We start from the raw sequence: 22,917 nt of genomic DNA, 5'->3' as shown, positions 1-22,917 counted from the left end.
TTGAAATGTGGAACTTTTTCAAGGAACAGATACGAGGTGTCCTTGATATGTATGTACCTGTCAGGCAGGAAAGAAATGGTCGTGTGAGTGAACCTTGGTTGACGAGGGAGGTTGAATGTCTTGTAAAGAGGAAGAAGGAGGCTTACATAAGAACATAGAACATAGAACATAGAATACAGCGCAGTACAGGCCCTTTGGCCCTCGATGTTGCGCCGATCCAAGCCCACCTAACCTATACTAACCAAGGTGAAAGTCACAGAATTGTGGTCACCTTCACCAAAATGCTGACCCACTAACAAGCCCATTACTTGTCCCGGTTCATTACCGAGTACCAAATCCAATATGGCCTCCCTTCTGGTCGGGCAATCTACATACTGAGTTATAAAAGCTTCCTGTACACACTGCACAAACACTGCCCCATCCAATCTACTTGATCTAAAGAGCTTCCAATCAATATTTGGGAAGTTGAATTCGCCCATGACTACTACCCTGTGGCTTCTGCACCTTTCCAGAATCTGTTTCCCAATCTGTTTCTCCACATCTCTGCTGCTATTGGGGGGCCTATAGTAAACACCCAACAAGGTGACTGCTCCTTTCCTATTTCTGACTTCTGATTTCTGGCAGATAATGCATTGAAAGTGAGAGGTGCCCTGTGTGAGGCTGTCGAATGTCTGGGACCACTGAAGTGTTCTCCGACTGGAAGGGAACACTCCTCTCTGGTTATTGTTGTGCGGTGTCCATTCGTCTGTTGCCGTAGCCTCTGCTTGGTCTCACCAATGTACCATGTCTTGGGGCAAAGTTATCTGCAGTGTATGAGATAGACAACATTGGCCGAGTCACGAGTATTTGTCTCATTCTTGGACACATGCATTTCCATCAAGGATGGGCACCTCAGCACCCTACTCTACCGCAAACCCACAGATAACCTCACAATGCTGCACTTCTCCAGCTTCCACCCGAAACATATTAAAACAGACATCCCCTATGGACAAGCCCTGCGCATACACAGGATCTGTTCAGATGAGGAGGAACGTGATGGGCATTTGGAAGTACTCAAGGATGTCCTCATAAGAACAGGCAATGATGCTCAACTCATCGACCGTCAGTTCCAACGTGCCACAGCGCGAAACTGTAATGACCTTCTCGGGAGACAGACACGAGCTGCAACCAACAGGATACCCTTCGTTGTCCAGTACTTCCCAAGTGCTGAAAATCTATGTCATGTTCTTCGCAGCCTGCAAAACATTATCAGTGAGAATAAGCACCTCGCTAAGACCTTCCCCACGCCTCCACCTGCCACATACATAGTGGGAGGTGTCCCACATGTAATGGTGGTATTCGTGTCGACACTAACATGTCTTGCAGCATCTACCGTGACAAGGTTGTGTGGTGTTGTCCTGAAAGCTGGGCTGTTTGCTGCGAACACAGATCTGAAATTAGATTAGATTCCCTACAGTATGGAAACAGGCCCTTCGGCCCAATAGGTCCACACTAACTCTCTGAAGAGCATCCCACCCAGATCCATTCCCCTATATTTACCCCTGACTAATGCACCTAACACTACGGGCAGTTTAGCTTGGCCAATTCACCTAACCTGCACATCTTTGGACTGTGGGAGGAAACCAGAGCACCCAGAGGAGACCCACTCAGACACTGGGAGAATGTGTAAACTCCACACAGATAGTCACCGAAGGTGGAATTGAACCTGGGTCCTTGGTGCTGTGAGGCAGCAGTGCTAACCACTGAGCCACCATGCCGCCCCAACTACTTCACACTTTGCCACATCATGCTCCATCAGCCAGATTTCTGCACATTCACTCAACGTTTCAGTATCCATCTGCAAACTCATTGGGTCTTTTTCACTACTTACCTTTCTACCTACTGGGTATCTTTATGTTCTCTCCAAATAGATTGAGCATGCCTTCATTCACCCTCATCTAATTCATTAGTATAAATTGAAAAAGTTGAAAGATTCAGCACAGAGCCCTGCCACACAACCATTTACACATGCTGTTTTCTGCCATTCTTATATCCATGCTATGAGCTTTTATTTCCTGTGATGAACTTTAATATGATGCCTTATCAAATGCCTGACTAATGCACCTAACACTAGGGGCAATTTAGCATGGCCAATTCACCTAACCTGCACATCTTTGGACTGTGGGAGGAAACCGTAGCACCCGGAGGAAACCCACGCAGACACGGGGAGAACGTGCAAATTCCACACAGTTGTCTGAGGCAGGAATTGAACCCGGGTCCCTGGCGCTGTGAGGCAATAGTGCTTACCACTGAGCCACCATGCCGTCCCAATCTGTTTGAGGTTTGGTGGTCGTTTAAAGGCGAGAAGTGGATCCAAAGTCATGATAAATGTATTTGGTTCACGGGTGTGCTGTTTGGTCAGATCGGCTGGCAGTTGCCTGTAGTGTTCCTGGTTGTTCAGTTGTCAGTACACTTCCTTGCAGTAATCTGTTCTATTTTGAATGACGATGGTTCCTCCTTTATCTGCTCGTTTGATGATAATGTTGTGATTGGTTTTGAGAGCATGGATAGCATTGTGATCGGGTGATGTTTATCTCTACCTTGTGGGTGCAGCAGATGAATCTGGCATTTATATATTGCCTGGCAGTTTGAGCATACATGTCATTGAGAATACATTGTTGTGCGAACAATAATCAACAGACAGGAATGTTCCCTCCCAGCTGGAGAACACTTCAGAGGTCCGAGGCATTCGACCTCGGATTTTCAGGTGACTATCTTCCAAGGTGGACTTTGGGACAGGCAACAACGCAAAGTGTTGAAAAGTGTGGTGCTGGAAAAACACAGCAGGCCAGACAGCATCCAAGGATCAGGAGAATCGATGTTTTGGGCATGAGCCCTCCTTCAGCTCATTCCTGAAGAAGGGCTTATGCCCGAAACGTCAATTCTCCTGCTCCTCGGATGCTGCCTGGCCTGCTGTGTTTTTCCCGCACCACATTTTTCAACTCTGGTACTCCAGCATCTGCAGTCCTCACTTTCTCCAACAATGCAAAGTGGTTGACCAGAGTTGATAGTCAAGTTTGGTACCCGTGGGAATGACCTCAACCAGGACCTTAGGTTCATGTCACGCTACAGGTGACCCCACTGCACTACACACATACACACACACACACGTGTATATACATACACACACGTGTATATACATACACACACGTGTATATACATACACACACGTGTATATACACACACACGCGTGTACGCGTACACACACACAGTTTGTACTTGCAGAATTACATTTTATTTCACTCAAACACTGCATGAATCCATGTAAGAATCTGTAAATGCCTTTGTTAGATTAGAATCAGTCTGATCATGGGCCACAGACAGCCTCACACAAGGCTCCTCTCACTTTCAATGCATTATCTGGGCCGACATGGCACCTATTGTTAAAGTTCACTTGAGAATGTAACTTTAAGAAAGTTCTGGGATTTGCATATGAAAGAACTGAAACCAACATGGTCATTCTAAAAGATGAGAGACTTAACAAACAGTCCAGGTCTTCTTCAATATATAATTTCAGTTACGTCACACTAAACTTCTGCTATAAGTTCTGTTTCCTACAATCTTATACTCCACAATCACTTGATGAAGGAACAGCACTCTGAAAGCTAGCGCTTCCATATAAACCTGTTGGACTACAACCTGGTGTTGTGTGATTTTTAACTTTGTACACTCCAGTCCAACACCAGTACCTCCACATCATGACTACCATCGGTTCTTAATACTAGAGATATGTTCTGCCATCAATGACACAAAAACAGTTGAGAAAATAAGTGGTGAGGATGATGCAAAAAACTGCAGAAGGATTTAGATAGGTTGATTGAGTGGGCTAAAACTCAGCAGATGGCTTATAAAGTGGGCTAATGTGAGGTTATGTACTTTGGCAGGAAGAATAGAGGACCTGAATATTATTTACATGGAGAAAGACTGCAAAAAAAGCTAGAGCGCAGAGGGATTTGGATGTCTTTATTGATGCATCACATAAGGCCAGTATCCAAGTTCAGCAAGTAATCAGGTAGGCAAATGGAATGTTTGTCTTCATTCCAAAGGGAGTGCAGTATAAAGGTAGGTAGGTATACAAGGTACTAGCTAGACCATAGCTGGAATACTGTGAACAGTTTGGGGTCCCTTAATTAAGGCAAAATATACTGGCATGGAAGGCAGTCCAGAGAAGATTCAGTAGACTGATCCTGGGTTTAGAAGGAATGTCTTATGAGAAGAAGATAAGTAGTTTGGGCCTGTACTCACTGGAGTTTAGAAGGACAGGAAGGAACCTTATTAAAACAGATATGATTTTTAGTGAATTTGACAGGATGCTAAAAGGTAGTTTCTCCTTGTGAGTCTAGGAGCAGGGGACATAATCTTGAAATGAGGACTTGCATGTTGAAAATAGATGAGGAATTTCTTCTCAGAAGGTAGTGTATCTGTAGAATTCTTGACCACAGAGGGTCTTCGAGTCTGGGTCGTTCCATCTATTCAAAGTTGAGATAGAGCAATTTATAATCAGTAAAGAATTAGATTCATGGAGAAAAGGCAGGAAAGTGTAATTGAGTATTATCAGATCAAACATGATCGTACTCGCCAGGCTAAATGACCTACACTTCATGGTCTAATGGCTGTCATAATCATGACTGCGCAAGCACAGTTGCACCTGTGATGACACATGAGTTCTTTATGGTCATTGAAATTGGCATCCAAAGTCTCTTTAAAAAAAAAATACTTCTGATTTATAGTCAGCATTGTATAATTACAGGCTAAGTCAAATCAGGCACACAGTGGTTTTCGTATGTTCACTTTGACTTAACTAACTTTGTGTATTAATTGATAGTAAAATGTCATAAGTCCCAAATGGGGCCAAACTGTTTCATAAATATAAGAGTCATATTGACCTTGAAATGTTAACTCTGATTCTCTGTCTCTGAAGATTCTGCCAGACCTGCTGAGCTTCTCCAGTGCTTTGTTTTTTATCTAAACTGTTCACAATTGAAAACCGTTCTGTGTAATCGGATTACCAAAATCTGGAGAAAGAATTTTGATGGAAATATTATTACCATGAAATGGGTCAGAAGCCCTTTGTCATCCTAGAACTATTCATACAAATTTTTTAATATTTCTTTGGCCGTGGTGACTGTTGTTATATTTATTTATAATACATGGCACATTGCTGCTAGATGCGAGTTTTAAGCAAAACTTGTGACTTTACACTTGTGTGTACTGCTGCACCCAGCAGTGGTGTTAGCCACAGACAGTCTTCAGTTTAAATTTCTGAATTTGCTGCATTCTCTCAATGTTATGCTGGAAAGTTGGCCTGGATTTTGATCTTTGGTCTTTGAAGTGGGGTTTCACCTTCTGTAAGGCTGGAGGGGATAGTGGTGGTATATTGTGAATGCTTCTCCTGATTCATACACTGTTGCTCCAATTCCCCTATACACAGACTTTTCTGTATCAAATATGTTGCCTGTGAATTAAGTATTTCTTGACATCCATCCTGAAAGATGACAACATTTTTTTCTTCAATGTGTTGTTTCACAACAACCAAGTGATTTTTCACCCTCTTCTCTTCCAGGCTCCTTCAAGGAGTAAAACAACAAACAAAGGCAACAGCTTCACCAACTTTTTTCTGAAAGCTAGTGCTAGTAAGTAAACATCATTGGTAGCCATGCCTTAATTTCCTGGACCCCGAACTGTGGAATTCCCTCCCAAAACCTGTCCACCTCACCTTTTGGAAGTTACCTTCTTAACCAAGCTTTTGGGCCTTATGGCTCCATATACGGCATGATGTTGAATTTTTCTTTGATACACACTCCTGTGAAGTCCCTTGGGGTTATTTACTAAATTAAAGGTACTATGTAAATGCATTTTAGTTGTAGTAAATTGAATGTCTATTCTGAGTTCCTGCTCACTCCTCCTCCTCCTAAAGGATAGACCATAACGGTTCGTAAAGGCGGCACACTACTACCTTCTCAAGGGCAATTAGGGATGGGCAAAAATAGTGTTGGCCGAGCCAGACTTGCCCAGATCCTGTGAAAAAATAAATAAAGGACCTTCAATGCATCCTTGAATTGTTCAAATTAACTGCTTGCTGTGCACACTTGGCGTCTTCTGTTTTACTTCCTAATTTTTGTTTTTGTGTATGTTAAAATTTGTAATAATGCCATGCCTTTATTAAATTTTTAAACATCTCAGAGCTGTTTGTTGAGAAATAATAACTGTTACGTGTGTGGGAAATATAAGGTCTCTCTTGAAAAATACATAATGGTGGTTGCTAGTACCCAGAGCTAAATCTGCTTCAAAACCCACAGAGAAAAGTTCGCCTCCATTCAGTCAAGTCACTGGGGAAGAAGATCTTCCGGCCAAATCCACTCTGGAAAATGCGGAGATAGGGGACACTCCTGTAATGGAAGATAGCAATGTCAAACCTGTATCAGACGGAGACAGAGGGGGAGATGGAGAGAGGTCCCCCACAAGTATGGCTTCAACACAGAAACCACAGGCAAATCAAGAGAGAATCCTGACAAAGAAGGACATGGTGAACAAACAACAACAAAAAGGTGGACAAAGGTTAGTTGTGGGTGGGTTGCTGAGTGTCAGATGGATAAATGGATAGATGACTGAAAAATACAAATCATCTAGTTATAGACTGTAAAATAAAATACAAAATAATAAAATGCTTGCACAGTCATGAACATTTCAGTATACAGACAGTTGAAAGTTTACTTAATTTCCACTACAGAATAAAAATGAAAGGCCTCCTTCAATCTATATTTTGATTTCAAGGTTGTGTTTCAGGTTGAGTTTGTTAAATTCTTAAGCATTGATGAACTAGTTGAGTTTTATCAAATAAGGGATTGTGCTGTCACATAATCTGTTTGTTGTACATGTGACTGTAGAACAGTGCCTTTATTCTCTTTGTTGCATCACCTATTTACTACTGAGGCAAGAGATTGTGCTAAGGTTCCACCTGATGGTACTACTGGGCAAATCCGATTCCAGAAAGAAACTCAGCTTGAAATATATGTTTTGTTTTGTTTATTTCATTTAACTGGTTTGCATGGTGGCTAGCTACTGAAATATATTCACATGAGGTTGCAGAAATTCTACAACGATAGAACGTTTATTACACAAAAGAAAACAAGTCATGCATGTATTACAATTAGAGAGATCTTAACACATATATTAAAACAAAGTTTCAATCTGTATTCCAGTGCTATCTGTTAAAGAGACCCAAATCAGAGCAATTATATTCCTGTCTCCACTTTTTAAAGTTTTCTACTTAACTGACCCCGTCCAGTTTCCCTTCTTGAACAGCTGAAGTAATTTTGTAGTTCTGTCCAAATTTGATGGCATGAACCTTTCACGATCCTAATGGCCAACCTTCCCCATAAGCTGAACAGCCATTCCGATGTTCTGCGCACAGTTATTGGCATCAGCATGCCAGTTGTGGCATTGACTTGCAGTTCCAAAATCCCTGCCACACTCTGGCCTTGGAGCTGCTAAGAAGATTTGAGGGAACACTGCAGATGGGCTGACACTTGTTCAATTCTAACAAGCTGAAGACTTTTATCCCCCAACTCTCCTAGATTGGAAATCTTCTCAAACTAGAAACAACACTGCTGCAATGACTGGCTTCCTCTGAACTGAACTGAAACCTGCTTGTAGAGTAACCATTCCCTTCTTTACTGAACTGTGCTAGCAGAGGAACTAAAACTTGCATCTGAACTCTTAATTCTTCTCATTAAAACTCTGGTGTAGGAATGAACTAAATTAAAACAAAAATAATGACTTAATGCATTTACACTGTCTACTATAAACCAAAAAGTCTAAATATCTTATTCTATTAACATTCCTGGGGTTCTCCCAACCTTGCCATAATGTTGTTTATCTATCTGCTTTTAATGTCAATAAGCATAGAGCAAAGTAGCTGTAAACTTTTTTATTGTTATGCTTAAAAGACCATCAGAAATCACTGATTAATTTGAAATGTCTTTGTCCTCCCAAAAACATTTCTCCTAGCAGCAAGAAAACCAAGCGCAATGTTCCATTAACCAGTGAAGAGGAGGAGCCTTGTATCAAACGGAGAAGGAGGATCAGACAGCCTCAGTCAGACAGCAGTGATGACGAAGGTGAGATATAATCTTGCAATTCAGTTTGAATCCTTTCTGGCCAGGGAATAAATATTTTCTATTAGCAAAAAAGATGAGTTAAATTTCACTCAGTTTTAATTTTTGAGATTAATGCAAACCCTAAAACAGTAGTTAACACAGTGGTGTATACTTTTAATCATTCACTGGATGGGAGCACACTGGCTGGGCTGTGGAAAACCTGGCCTCTGACCTGCTATGGTAGCCACACAATTTGTATCACTGGTCCAGTTCAGTTCCTGGTCAATGGTTTTCCTAAGATTACCATTTTATATTCTATAGTGTAAGATTCTGTGATAGTGATGCCATTGAATATCAAGGGCCAGTGGTTGGATTCTGTCTTGTTGAAGACAGTCATCGCCTGGCATTTGTGTGGCACTAATGTATGTTCAAGTTTGGTATGATAAGTGACGATGTCTTGCTGCTTATGGACACAAGTTGCTTAAATATCTGAGGAATCATGCGCAGTTTATATATTGTACAATCATTAGTGAACATCCCCATGTCTGACCTTGTAATGGAGGGAGGGTCATTGAATCAGCTGAAAATAATTGGAACACGGAAACTACTCTGAGAAACTGCTGTATTGATGTCCTGGGATTGAGATGATCGACTTTCAACAACCACAACCATCTTCCTTGTGCTAGGCATGATTCCAATCAGCAGTGTGTGTCTGGAGCCTTGGAATGTGAAGAGGGTGAAGTTAAATGGGCATATGTTACACTTTCTGCAATTGCATGGAAGGTGTTGGGAGTGGAAGGAACAGTCCCTATGGAAAGATGACAAGGGAAGGGTGTGTGTGTCTGAATGTGGCAGAAATGACAGCTAATGATTCTTTGGATGTGTAGGCTGGCAAAGTGGGAAACGATGACCAGGTGCACTATTTTTGTCATAGGAGGGAAGGAATAAGGGCAGAAGCACGAGAAATGGATCAGACACAATTGAAGGCCCTGTCAACTTTGGTTAGGGAATAAGGTTGGCATTCTGAGGTCTCCCTGCAAAGGTTGGCATCATCAGAATGCAGGCAACAAAGATGGAAAAATGGAATAGAGTCCTTGCAGGGAGCAGAATGAGAGGATGTATAGTGCAGGTAAGAGTTAGTTAGTTTGATATTCAATGGCATCACTATCACTGAATCTTACACTAGAGAATATAAAATGGATATCTGTAGCTGGCCTATCCCAAAGAAATGGAAACGGATGTCGAGGAAGGAAAGGGAGGAATAAGAGATGGACCAGTTGGAAATTGAGGGTCGGGTGAAAGGAAAATTGATAATTTTTTTCAATTCCAGATGAGTGGGGAATGCAGCACTTATTGTGTTATTGATGTATTGGAGAAAGAGCTGTGAGGAGAGACCCAAGTAGAACTTGAGCAAGGAATGTTCCATGTAATCGACAAAGAGACAGGCATAACTGGGCTCGTGTGTGATGAAAGTGAGAGAAGCTAAAGGAGAACTTACTCAAAGTGAGGGTGAGCTGGGGTGGTGGCGGAGGATGGGGGTGGTTCAGCCTTCTTTCCAGGAAGAAGTGGAGACATCAAAGACCATCTGATGGGGATGGGCATGTAAAGGAATTGCATGTCCCCGGTGAAGAGGAGGCAGCTCATGCCCACAAATGGGAAACCTTGAAAGTGATGTAAAGTGTCAGACAAATCAAGGATGTCAGTGGGAAGGTACTGGACAAGCAGAGAGAAAGTAGAGTTCAGTTAGGAAAAAAATAGTTTCTCAGGATAGGAACAGGTTGAAACAATGGATCTGCGCGGGCAGTCCTGTTTGTGGATTTTAGGAAGGAGGTAGAAGCAGGGTGTATGAGGTTAGGAGAAAAAGAGGTGGGAAGCTGTGGCAGGGAGACTCCAGATGAGGTGAAGTTAGTGACGGTCATAGAACAGCTTGGATGTTCGATGGTGGGCTCATGGTCCAAGGGAGATATGAGATATTGAGACCCACCACTTAGTCTATGTACTGTAGAGGTCAGCATGCCAGACAACAGCAGTACCATTTTTGTCAAAAGGCTTGATTACAAAGTCAGGGTTGGATTGGAGAGTACAGAGACCAGTATGTTCAGAGAGAGACAGTTAGAATGGGTGAGCAGAGAGAGAAATTAAGGTGACCAATGTCATGTTGACAGTTCTCAATGACCAGTTTGAATACAGGTAAGAGACCAGATGGTCCAGGAGAAGGGACGATGTTGGAGGCAGGTGAATGAGTCTGTGAGACAGGGAGAGGATTTCTGCTCACAGAAATTGGCACGGAAGTGAAGACTATGGAAGATGAGTTCAGCATCTTGTACTACGTAACATTCATTTGAGGTGAGGACCGAGATCGGTACTTTGCTGAGTACAGATCGTTGAGCATTGGAGAGAGGAGGGTCAGAAGGTATGATAAATACCCAACAAGTGGTGGAATAAAAGGAATTGATGGAGTCAAAAGGCACTGCAGGTGAGCTAAGATGCCAGAGGGCCATAGGCGCCTCTGGGTTGTTACAGTTTGCATTCCTTAATATTTGAAAGGAAGAGAAAACGTTTCTTGTTAAAATGTTGAATGAGCTGAAGAATGAAGTTGAACTGAGGTGTTGGATAGCTTTGAGATAATGTGAGGTAGTACTGATTGAGAGGGAGGACAAGATAATGCATTTGGCAGCAAATAGCACTGACCATGGATCTCTGGATGCAACAAGAACACCTGCCCCAGGTTACCCCCGTCCATTTTTGAATTGAGGCTGTAATGAAGCCAGGCAGGAGTTAAGTGGCAATCTTTGCTGTCAAATAAGACAGCTGTAGATTGTGAAGGAGCAAAGATTGCACTTATTAGATTGATATGCCCTTGTTGTCGGATGTGGGGGTTTAAGGAGAGTCTCCATGTTACTGATGATTATGTCTGCAGGAAGTGTCTTTGGTTGCAAATCCTATCATATCACATGGATCGGTTGAAGTGGCAGTTAGAGGTAATAAATAATTTACAAGAGCTACAAGGTGTGGCAGATGGCAGTTATTTATAGGAAGGGGGAAAGGCCACAGATACAATCAAGTAGATGGGTTAACTCCAGAAAAGGTAGGAGGGATAGGCAGGTAGTGCAGGGCTCTTCTGTGGCTATCCCCATTTCAAACAATGAAGCTGTTTTGGAAAATATAGGGGGTGATGGACTCTTAGGGGAATGTAGCACAAACAGCCAAGTTTCTGGTATGGAGATTGGCTCTAGTATAATGAGGAGTACGCCGGTTTGGAAGCAATAGTGTGTGGTAGAGGACTGTCTAGTCAGAGGCACGGTCAGACACTTCTGCGGCCAGCAGTGAAAAATCAGAATGGTGTGGTGCCTCCCTGGTGCCAGGATCAAGGATATCTCAGAGAGGGTGCAGAATGTTCTCAAAAGGGAGAGTGGGCAGGAGATCATTGTACACATTGGAACTAACGACATAGGAAGGGAAAAGTTTGAGATTCTGAAGGGAGAATATAGAAAGTTAGGGAGGAATATAAAAAGGACGTCCTCGAGGGTAGTGATATCTGGATTACTCCACATGCTACGAGCTAATGAAGGTTGGAATAGGATAGAGTAGATGAATGTCTGGCTGAGGGGCTAGTGCAGGGGAGAAGGGTTCACGTTTTTGGATCATTGGAATCTCTTCTGAGGTAGAAGAGACCTGTATAAGAAGGATGGATTGCACCTGAATTGGAAGGGGACTAATATACTGTCAGGGAGATTTGCTAGAGCTGCTTGGGAGGATTTAAACTAGTAAGGCGAGGGTGTGGGACCCAGGGAGATAGTGACAAAAGTGATCTGAGACTGGTACAGTTGGGAAAGAGTGCGAGTCAAACAGTCTGGGCACGCAGGAACAAAGCAGAGAACAAGGTAGGATTGATAAATTAAACTGCATTTATTTCAATGCTAGAGGCCAAACAGGGAAGGTAGATGAAATGAGGGCATGGTTAAGAATATAGGACTAGGATATCATAGCAATTACACAAACGCGGCTCAGGGATGGACACGATTGGCAGCTTAATGTTCCATGATACAAATGCTTTAGGAAGGAAAGTGGGGGTGCGGGGCGCAAGAGAGGAGGGGGAGAGGTGTTCTTGCTAAGGGATAGCATTGCTGCTATACTTGGGGTGGATATTCCTGGAAATACATCTAGAGAAGCTGTTTGGCTGGAACTGAGAAATAAGAAAGGGATGATCACCTTATTGGGATTGTATTATAGACCCCCTAATAGTCAGCAGGAAATTGAGAAACAAATTTGTAAGGAGATTTCAGTTATCTGTAAGAATAATAGGGTGGTTATGGTAGGGGATTTTAACTTTCCAAACATAGACTAGGACTGCCATTATGTTAAGGGTTTAATTGGAGAGGAATTTAAGTGTGTACAAGACAATTTTCTGATTCGGTATGTGGATGTACCTACTAGAGAAGGTATAAAATCTGACCTACTCTTGGGAAATAAGGCAGGGCAGGTGACTGAGATGTCAGTGGGGGAGCACTTTTGGGGCTAACGACCATAATTGTATTTGTTTTAAAATAGTGATGGAAAAGGATAGACTGGATCTAAAAGTTGAAGTTCTAAATTAGAGGAAGGCTAATTTTGACGATATTAGGCAAGAACTTTCAAAAGCTGATTGGAGGCAGATGTTCACAGGCAAAGGTATGGCTGGAAAATAGGAATCCTTCAAAAATGAGATAACGAGCATCCAGATACAATATGTTCTTGTAAGGGTGAAAGGAAAGGCTGATAGATTTAGGGAATGCTGGATGACTAGAGAAATTGAGGTTTTGGTTAAGAAAATGAAGGAAGCATATGTCAGGTATAGATGAGAGATCGAATGAATCCTTAGAAGAGTATAAAGGCAGTAGGATAAGACTTAAGAAGGAAATCAGGATGGCGAAATGGGGACATGAGATCGCTTTGGCAAATAGTTAAGGAGAATCCAAAGGGTTTTTACAAATACATTAAGGACAAAAGGGTAACTAGGGAGAGGATAGGGCCCCTCAAAGGTCTGCAAGGCGGCCTTTGTGTGGAGCCGCAGGGAGATACTAAACAAGTATTTTGCATCAGTATTTACTGTGGAGAAGGACATGGAAGATATAGAATTGATGGTGACATCTTGAAAAATGTCCAGATTACAGAGGAGGAGATGCTGGATGTCTTGAAGCACATAAAAGTGGATAATCCCCCAGGACCTGATCAGATGTACCCTAGAACTCTGTGGGAAGCAAGGGAAGTGATTGCTGGGCCTCTTGCCGAGATATTTGTATTATTGATAGTCACAGATGAGGTGTTGGAAGACTGGAGGTTGCTATGGTGGTGCCACTATTTATGAAAGGTGGTAAGGAAAAGCTAGGGAACTATAGGCCAGTGAGTCTGACATTGGTGGTGGACAAATTGTTGGAGGGAATCCTGTAGGACAGGATATACATGTATTTGGAAAGACAAGGACTGATTAGGGATAGTGAGCATGGCTTTGTGCATGGGAAATCATGTCTCACAACCTTGAATGAGGTTTTTGAAGATGTAACAAAGAGGATGATGAGGGCAGAGTCATAGACGTGATCTATATGGACTTCAGTAAGGCTTTCAACAAGGATCGTCATGGGAGACTGGTTAGTAAGGTTAGATCTCATGGAATACAGAGCAGACTAGCCATTTGGATACAGAACTGGCTCAAAGGTAGAAGACAGGGTGGTGGTGGAGGGTTGTTTTTCAAACTGGAGGCCTGTGACCAGCGGTGTGCCACAAGGATCGGTGCTGGGTCTACTTTTTGTCATTTATGTAAATGATTTGGATGTGAGCATAAGAGGTATTGTTAGTAAGTTTGCAGATGACACCAAAATTGGAAGTGTAGAGGACAGCAAAGAAGGTTACCTCGGATTACAATGGGATCGTGATCAGATGGGCCAATGGGCTGAGGCTTGGCAGATGAAGTTTAACTAGGTAAAAACAATGACTGCAGATGCTGGAAACCAGATTCTGGATTAAAGTGGTGCTGGAAAAGCACAGCAGTTCAGGCAGCATCCAAGGAGCAGTAAAATCGATGTTTCAGGCAAAAGCCCTTCATCAGGAATACAGGCAGAGTGCCTGAAGGGTGGAGAGATAAGTGAGAGGAGGGTGGGGGTAGGGAGAAAGTAGCATAGAGTACAATAGGTGAGTGGGGGAGAGGATGAAAGTGATAGGTCGGGTGGGGAGAGGGTGGAGTGGATAGGTGGAAAAGATAGGCAGGTAGGACAAGTCATGGGGACAGTGCTGAGCTGGAAGTTTGGAGCTGGGGTGAGGTGGGGGAAGGGGAAATGAAGGAACTGTTGAAGTCCACACTGATGCCCTGGGGTTGAAGTGTTCCAAGGCGGAAGATGAGATGTTCTCCCTCCAGGCGTCTGGTGGTGAGGGAGTGGCGGTGAATGAGGCCCAGGACCTCCATGTCCTCGGCAGAGTGGGAGGGGGAGTTGAAACGTTGGGCCACAGGGCGGTGTGGTTGATTGGTGTGGGTTTCCCAGATGAAGTTTAATTCAGATAACTGCGAGGTGCTGCATTTTGGGAAAGCAAATCTTAGCAGGTCTTATACACTTAATGGAAAGGTCTGAGGAAGTGTTGCTGAACAAAGAGACCTTGGAGTGGAGGTTCATAGCTCCTTGAAGGTGGAGTTGCAGGTAGATAGGATAGTGAGGAATGCATTTGGTATGTGTGCCTTTGTTGATCAGAGTGTTGAGTATAGGAGTCGGGAGGAGAAAGTGAGGACTGCAGATGCTGGAGATCAGAGTCAAGAGGGATGAAGAGCTTATGCTGGAAACATCAATTCTCCTGTTCCTCAGATGCTGCCTGACCTGCTGTGCTTTTCCAGCACCCCACACTCTACTCTAGGAGTTGGGAGGTTATGTTGCAGCTGTACAGGACATTAGTTAGGCCACTTTTGGAATATTGCATGCAATTCTGGTCTCCTTCCTATCGGAAGGATATTGTGAAACTTGAAAGATTCAGAAAAGATTTACAAGGATGTTGTCAGGATTGGAGGATTTCAGCTATAGAGAGAGGCTGACTAAGCTGGGGCTGTTTTCCCTGGAGCGTCAGAGGCTGAGAGTTGACCTTATAGAGGTTTATAAAATCACATGGGGCATGGATAGGATGAATAGACAAAGTCTTTTCTCTGGGTTGTGGGGAGTCCAGAACTGGTGGGCATAGGTTTAGGGTGAGAGGGGCAAGATACAAAAGGGACCCAAAGGGCAACGTTTTCATCCAAAGGGTGGTGCTGCCAGAGGAAATGGTGGAGGCTGGTACAGTACAGCATTTGCAAGGCATCTGGATGGGTATATGAATAGGAAAGATTCAGAAGGTAATGGGCCAAGTGCTGGCAAATGGGATCAGATTAGGTCTGGAAAACTGGTCGGCATGGACGACTTGGACTGAAGGATCTGTTTCCATGCTACATCTCTATGACTGACAATGTTACAATCGCTGTTACAGTCCTTGCATTGCTGCTAAATCAATTTCCTGGTCTATACTGTGGGAGCACCCTCTTAATGAGGTCTGCTACTCACGTACCCCAAAGAAAGGAGACATGGATAATGAATTATTTTAAGACCAGTCCTTAAGCAGCATAGGGTTGACCTATCCAAAGAGCTGGCATGAGTCTCCCAGGTTTTGATGAGGGCAAAGGAGATCAGACAGACTTGAGAGGAGCATATTAGGACAGGGAGCAAGGAGAAAAATTATATTTGCTGATAAAATGTGGAGTTATAAGCTAAGCTTATTTTGAGAAGAGTCATAGAGATGTACAGCATGGAACAGACCCTTTGGTTGAACTCGTCCATGCTGACCAGATATCCTAACCTAATCTAGTCCTATTTGCCAGTATTTGGCCCATATCCCTCTAAATCCCTTCCTAATCCTATGCCCATCGAGATGCCTTTTAAATGTTGTAATTGTACCAGCTTCCACCATCTTCTCTGGCAACTCATTCCATAAACGCACCACCCTCTGCATGAAAAATATGCCCCTTAGGTCTCTTTTATATCTTTACCCTCTCATTCTGGATGCCCCCACCCCAAGGAAAAGATCTTGTCTACTTATCCTATCAATGCCCGACATGGTTTTATAAGCCTCAATAAGGTCACCCCCTCAGCCTCCGACGCTCCAGAGAAAACAGCCCCAGCCTATTCAATCTCTCCCTATAGCTCAAATCCTCCAACCCTGGCAACATCCTTGTAAATCTTTTCTGAACCCTTTCAAGTTTCACAACATCCTTCCAATAGGAAGGAGACCAGAATTGCATGCAGTATTCCAACAGTGGCCTAACCAATGTCCTGTACAGCCGCAGCATAACCTCCCAGTTCCTATACTCAATGCTCTGACCAATAAAGGAAAGCATACCAAACGCCTGCTTTATTATCCTATCTCGGAGTGTTTTGTTGATGGCAAGGATATTGATTTTTCAGAGTGGTGGGGGGACCAAGGAGGAAGGTTTTCATTTTGCCTTTGAATAAATTCTGTTCAAAAATGAACATTGCATTTATTTTGTTTTTCAGCATTGAGCAGTTCTCCTTGTCATTCAAGTTCTTGGTTTTCTGTTCTAGTAATCCCAGATTCTCCTGAAGCTTGTGATATAAGGACTCCATCACCATCCCCTGAAGAACCAACTGGGGAAGAGGATATATCACCTCAGTGCTTTGTGGACATTGAGGTTAAGCCACCATGTTGGGAAAATCCAGATGGATCCCAGGTAATTCGCAGTTCCTCCAGCAGGAATTATTCAGTTGCTGTATGCAGACAATAATTTGCAGGATAGTTATGCAAGATTTCAGGAAGGAGCTATGGCCTTTCTGTATGTAGATGTGAAGGGAATAGAACAAGCTGCTACAACAAAATCCGTCTTTAAGCATGTATCCAGGACTGGACCTTGCTTGATTTGCAATGCTAATTTTGGTTTCATGCCATTAAGTATGGTTCATTCTTTGGAAAAACAAAACTGAAATCTGCAACAATATCTTTTATATCTCAAACACTAACTTGGAGAAGATCCCATGGAACTTTATAGGAGCATAATCAAATAAAATCTCACCAAGCTACATGGTAATGGCCAAGGAGATAGGTTTTAAGGTGTGTCTTAATGGGGACAAGAAATAGAGTCAAAAGATTTTGGTAGGAAATTCTAGAGGTTTTTATTTTTCACTCATTTAGAGCATGTAAGGAATGCTGGCAAGGCATGTGTTTAGTGCTCATTCCTAATCGTCCTTGAAAGTATGCTGGTGATTCACCTTCTTGGTTATAACTGAGTGGCTTGCTAGGCCAGTATATTTTTCAGACATTCTAGGGTGAATCACATTACTGTGGATTTGGAGTCCTGCATAGGCCAGACCAAAGAAGGATGGCACAATTGCTTCCCAAAAACGCACCACTGAATCAGATTTTCACAATCTATTACTTTTGTGGTCACTAAAATGAGCTGAAAATGTGTTGCTGGAAAAGCACAGCAGGTCAGGCAGCATCCAAGGAGCAGAAGAATTGACGTTTCGGGCATGGGCTTATGCCCGAAACGTCGATTCTCCTGCTCCTTGGATGCTGCCTGACCTGCTGCGCTTTTCCAGCAACACATTTTCAGCACTGATCTCCAGCATCTGCAGTCCTCACTTTCTCCTAGGTCACTAAAATGAGACTGGTTTGTCTATTCCATGTTTTATTTAATTAACCAATTTAAAGTACTCAACTAGGATTTTAACTGGAACATGGTTCAAAACCTAACCAGTCATTTCCGAGTTTAGTGGCTTAGGTAACTGAAAGCATGGCAGCTAATGGTGGAGCAATAAGCACCTTGTGATGGCAAGAAGTCAGAATTGGAGGAGGACAGTGATGGCATTGGATTATTATTTTGTGAAAAATCATTTGAAACAGACTCAGCCTGGGAGATGATTATTTGATGAGCTGGTGGAGGCACATTGGCTTCCTCCTGGACCATAAAACTTCAGTGAGCTCAGCAGATTTAAGGCTGGAGGAGGTTGCAGCAATCACAGAGCAGAAGGTGGGAGTGGTGCAATGATGGAGGGATATGAAAATCAGGATTGAAGTTTAAAGAACAAGTCTTTGCTGGACTAGCAGCCAGAGCCCTTTTGACCAATTGGGATTTGCACCGGAGTCATCTCAAAGCACTGTGGCCCTACTTTCTTCCCATTATCTCTCAGCTTCACCAGCCTCATATATATAAATGCTTTCCACATTTGTGTGTTCATGGAAAAAGACCACGCGTATTTGACATAAACTTGAATTTGTGTCCATGCAGCAATTACTCCTCCCATTCCAACTCTTTGGCAGGGTCAAAAATCCCAGATAAATGTGTCAATAACTCAATAAAGGTATGTGACACCATTCAGCAATCCAACAAGCACTTTCTCAGGTAGTAACCTATTCCACCCTACCTCATCATCGTCACCTCGAGCTTTGTACTAAACTGATACCAATATCCCCCTAATTATCAGGACGATTTTGAATTATAATAATGGAGATCTGAATAAGATTCAGGGGAGACAGTGGCATTATTTTAGTGCCTCACAATGACTCTTTATAAAGCTATTTAGTGTGTCCAGATCCTGTAAATATTTGTCTATCATTGATCCAGTTTTGTTTTTGAAATTTTGACGCATGAATCTGTTTCAAACATCCTGTCAGGCTCTGCTTCCCAGTTTATTGTAAGTATTTTATATATATTTTTAAACCTTATTACTACTTGCCCATTATCTTAACTTTGTGTTCACTGATTACTTACCGTCTTGCCACATGTGTTGATACTCCAGCTGTAATGTGAAATGAAAAGGACAACTATTAAAAACCAGAGTAAAAGCAGAAAATATGCATCTGGTTGATCAAGTGCCATCTGGAGGAGAGAAATTGGTCAGTGTTACAGCTTCATTCCATCTTCCTCTATTTCCACCCATCCTCCCCAACCAGAAAGCCGTAGGAGTAAAACGTAGGAAACGGCGACGAGTTCTCAAATCCAAGATGTTTCTGGATGAAGAGGGTGCTATGGGTAAGATTTAATAATCCTTAATATTAATACCATTTGTTCAGTTATCAGGGAGCCCACAAAAAGTGAAGAATCTCCTATTGGAGAGGCTGTGAGGGATTGCTGGAGAAACCAAAGTGGGGGTTGGTCAGAAGTTCAGGTCTTAAGTTGAAGACAGTGCTGAATCTTTGTTCACTCTGGTAGCCAGGGAAGGAAATGGAGTCAGTGGCAAGAACATGGTGTGGGTGCTTTGGGGTGGAGGGAGGCATGTGAAGCTTTGATCTTCCTAGCATTTCACTGGGGGAAATTGCAGCTAATCCAAAAGTGGATGTTGGACACGGTGAGGGACGGAAGTGAGAGTTGTGCTTGTAGAATCCATTGTCTGATGATACTTTTGAGATTCACTGAAGCTGCATTTAAAATAGATTGTCATACCCATGTATAGAATGTATCTGTTAAGTCTGCTTATGTTTGCCCCCTCCCCTTTCCCACATCCTTTATCAGTGACAGAAAAGGTTTATCAGAGTGAGTCGTGCACAGACAGCGAGGATGAGTTTGTGTCCAAGCAACAAGAGTCGAAGAATTTCTCGGGATCCAAACCAGCCGCCACAAAGAGCACATTGGGAAACAAAGACCAGTTAAAGGAGCAGAAGGATAAGAAAGCAGCAGCTTCCAGCAGGGTAGGCAAGCAGGCATCCATCATGGGATTCTTCAAAAAGGCTGTCTAGTGGCAGCTTCCATCTCGTCTCATGCTGGCCCAGCCTCAGTCAACTAGTGTTGAATGTGCATCATCAATCATTGTGGACAGATATTGATATCTAAACCAGAGTCTGAAAAGCTAACCATTGGCTCTTGGTTTATTTGAGACAAGCAATAAACAAGAAGGAAAGTTGGTGCTGGTCAAATCAGGTGTGTGGGAAAGGTCACCCATAACAGTGATGCAGTTCATATACCTCGAGTGGCACTCAAGTTGGAGACTATTTCTCATTGCACATTTAAACATTGTATATTATTGTCAGGCGTCTTTATGCTCCACCACTGCTTTGGGAATAATCTTCGAACTTTATTCCAAATGGTACGACTTCTTTGTCTTTTATTGGGATGATATCGACCAACTGGATCTCTTCACCTCTCTGAAGTGATAATAAGAGTGTTTCCATCAGATGCCTGTGTACACATGGTAGTTACAGGATAGGGGCTTGGGTTTTAATCATCTCCCAGGTTGAGTCTGTTTCAGCAGATAATGTTAAAAATTGTTTGAGATCAAAAACCAGGAGAGAAACAAAGTATTTTTTTTTAAAAGCAATTATTTGTGAACAGTTTCAGATGGGTTGTGGTTTTGACATTTGGAAGGATAAGCTTCTTTACCCTGTATGCTGCTTTGGCCTCTATACTGTTACAACACATGTTACTACTTTACATTGCTGCCTTGCACACTGTTTTGTGTCATTGTGGAGTATCTCAATAGCCCCTAAAGTCCTTGGAGCAGGAATCGTTTCTGGAGCGTTCCTCTTGTCCCCACCGGGTTCGACACTGGGTACAGTTCAATAGTTTCACAACAACCCGTGATTGTCTTCTGCCTTCGCCCTCTGTGACCAGGGAAATGTTTATAGATTTTAGAGGACATTACAATGTTGTTTCCACAAGTCACTGGACAGTGAACATGAGTACAACACAATTAATTTAGTTCCATTTTCGTTAATTTGGCACTAAACCCAGCATATTCACTGCCCCAGGCAATATAAGCTATGCCTTCCCACTCTGATTCTGATATGTAACCCAGTCTGTTTGACTCGTACATTTGCACCAGATGATTACATTTATTTAATGAGATTCCCCCACCCCACGTCCCAAGTGAGCTCTAAGGAATGCTTTCGATGACAGGAGTTCTGCAGTTTTCTAAATACAGTCAGTCACAGGAGTTTTCATTTTACTGCATGGTTTAAAGGAGTTTATCCTGACTCTCAACCAGTTCTGTTCAGTTCAACATTGGGATGGGATACACTCTACTGGTATTCACGTGAACTCTTAATCAATAAGTAGCAGTGGGAGACTGGCAGTGGCCCTGACAAGGTGTATATTTGTAAATGAACGATACTGGGGAGGATCACATTACTTATTGTATTCCTCCAGGGCTCGGTGTAAGCCGACAGTACCCAAAGTCTGTGAAGTTCTGAACGTTGTGATATTTGTGCAAATATCCTGTTTTGCAAGCAGGAACACTAGACACATGTCCTTCCACTTACTATTCGGTTGATAGTCTGAAATATCCAATGCCAATTAAACACTTGTATTCATTGCTATGTATGTTTACTTCCAGCACAGAAAGTACTGATTATTACCCCTAGCAGGTGCAATTCTGAGGACTGTTGAGGATATGGTTTCTGGGGGAGTTCATCAGTCTAAGAATTCACAATCATAAAGGGGACTCTCCCAGCAACGTGCATGTAACATTCAGACATAATTTCATTTGTATTTCAGGCCTTGTAAATGGAACTGGGCCACCTTGATGGTTGTGTTGTTTGAGGGGGGGTGATATATAATTAACAGTTTTCTGTTTTAAAGTTTATCATACGTGAATAAAAGTTATTTTACATAATCCAATTCAAATTATCTAGTGTATACCTACACAGCAGAGGGTCTTCATTCAAAGCACTTGAGGCAAACAGCGATAATGTATAATGCAGAGCCCTAAGCTAAAGTTCTGGAGATGTAATTTCAAATCCCATGGCAGATAGTGAAATTTGAATTTAATTTTTTAAAATCTGGAATAAAAAAGTAGTCTAACGATGGCTATGTAACCTTTATTGATTGGTTGTAGATTTTCACTAATATTTTTAGGGAAGAAATCTGCTATCCTTATCCAACACAATGGCCCAGCATGTTTCCCCCATTTTCCCTTGGTTTGATGGCAATGGTATCAACCTTCAATCAACTGAAGCATGCAGAAAAGCATGCCAGGAGCAGCATCACTTTACCTAAAAATGAGGTGCCAATCTAGCGAAGCTACAAAACAACTGCTTGTGTGCTGAACAATATTAAGTTTCAAGTGCTGGAGAGAGTTAAGTGATTCCACAACCAATGAGTCATAACTAAATGTGACATGATTGCAGAGTTTAGATATGATGGATAATTAATTCACTAGGTGGGGCTCCACAAATATCCCCATCCCTATGAGGGGGATCTCAGCATACCAGTGCAAAACTGAAGTTGAAAGTTTTGCAGCGATCTTCAGCCAGAAGGATTGAGAATCCATCTTAGCTTCCTCAGATGGCTTCCTGCATCACAGATGCCAGTCTTAAGCCAATTTGATTCACTTCACGTGATAGCAAAAAAAAGCAGAAAATATTAACTACTGGTTTGACAAGACTATAGGCTCTGACAACATTTCAGCAGTAGAATTCAAGATTTGTGCTTCAGAACTTGTAGTGTCCCTAACCATGGTAAAAACAATGACTGCAGATGCTGGAAAACAGATTTTGGATTGGTGGTGCTGGAAGAGCACAGCAGGTCAGGCAGTATCCGAGGAGCAGCAAAAGCCCTTCATCAGGAATAAAGGCAGAGAGCCTGAAGCGTGGAGAGATAAGCTAGAGGAGGGGTGAATGGGGAGAAAGTAGCATGGAGTACAATAGGTAAGTGGGGGAGGGGATGACGGTGATAGGTCAGGGAGGAGGGTGGAGTGGATAGGTGGAAAAGAAGATAGACAAGTCATGGGGACAGTGCTGAGCTGGAAGTTTGGAACTAGGGTGAGATGGGGGAAGGGGAAATGAG

The 22,917-nt window shown here is 42.7% G+C and overlaps 1 protein-coding gene and 1 long non-coding RNA gene across 5 annotated transcripts in view; one reads left to right on the top strand and one right to left on the bottom strand.

Moving 5' to 3' along the window:
• The window catches only part of pold3 (polymerase (DNA-directed), delta 3, accessory subunit), a 44,275-nt gene extending 22,525 nt beyond the window's left edge, over positions 1-21,750 (top strand). For 3 of the 4 annotated variants that reach the window (XM_043692549.1, XM_043692547.1, XM_043692550.1), the window contains 6 exons: positions 5,603-5,672; positions 6,339-6,597; positions 8,050-8,159; positions 16,727-16,872; positions 19,092-19,170; positions 19,651-21,750. In XM_043692549.1, the coding sequence (XP_043548484.1) occupies positions 5,603-5,672; positions 6,339-6,597; positions 8,050-8,159; positions 16,727-16,872; positions 19,092-19,170; positions 19,651-19,874 (888 nt within the window). In that variant the 3' untranslated portion in view covers positions 19,875-21,750. The remainder of the gene's footprint in view (positions 1-5,602; positions 5,673-6,338; positions 6,598-8,049; positions 8,160-16,726; positions 16,873-19,091; positions 19,171-19,650) is intronic. The other variant, XM_043692548.1, reaches the window with a different exon arrangement.
• Positions 8,109-22,917, bottom strand: part of LOC122550979 — a 21,170-nt gene continuing 6,361 nt past the window's right edge. The window contains exons 2-3 of the long non-coding RNA XR_006311982.1: positions 18,910-18,937; positions 8,109-8,195 (exon numbers count right to left, since the gene is read on the bottom strand). This is a non-coding gene — a long non-coding RNA (uncharacterized LOC122550979). The remainder of the gene's footprint in view (positions 8,196-18,909; positions 18,938-22,917) is intronic.

Source organism: Chiloscyllium plagiosum, chromosome 6 (assembly GCF_004010195.1).
Source record: "Chiloscyllium plagiosum isolate BGI_BamShark_2017 chromosome 6, ASM401019v2, whole genome shotgun sequence".
Lineage (NCBI taxonomy): Eukaryota > Metazoa > Chordata > Chondrichthyes > Orectolobiformes > Hemiscylliidae > Chiloscyllium > Chiloscyllium plagiosum.
The sequence above is the reverse complement of the archived record's forward strand: the minus strand, read 5'-3'. Positions and strand labels throughout refer to the sequence as shown.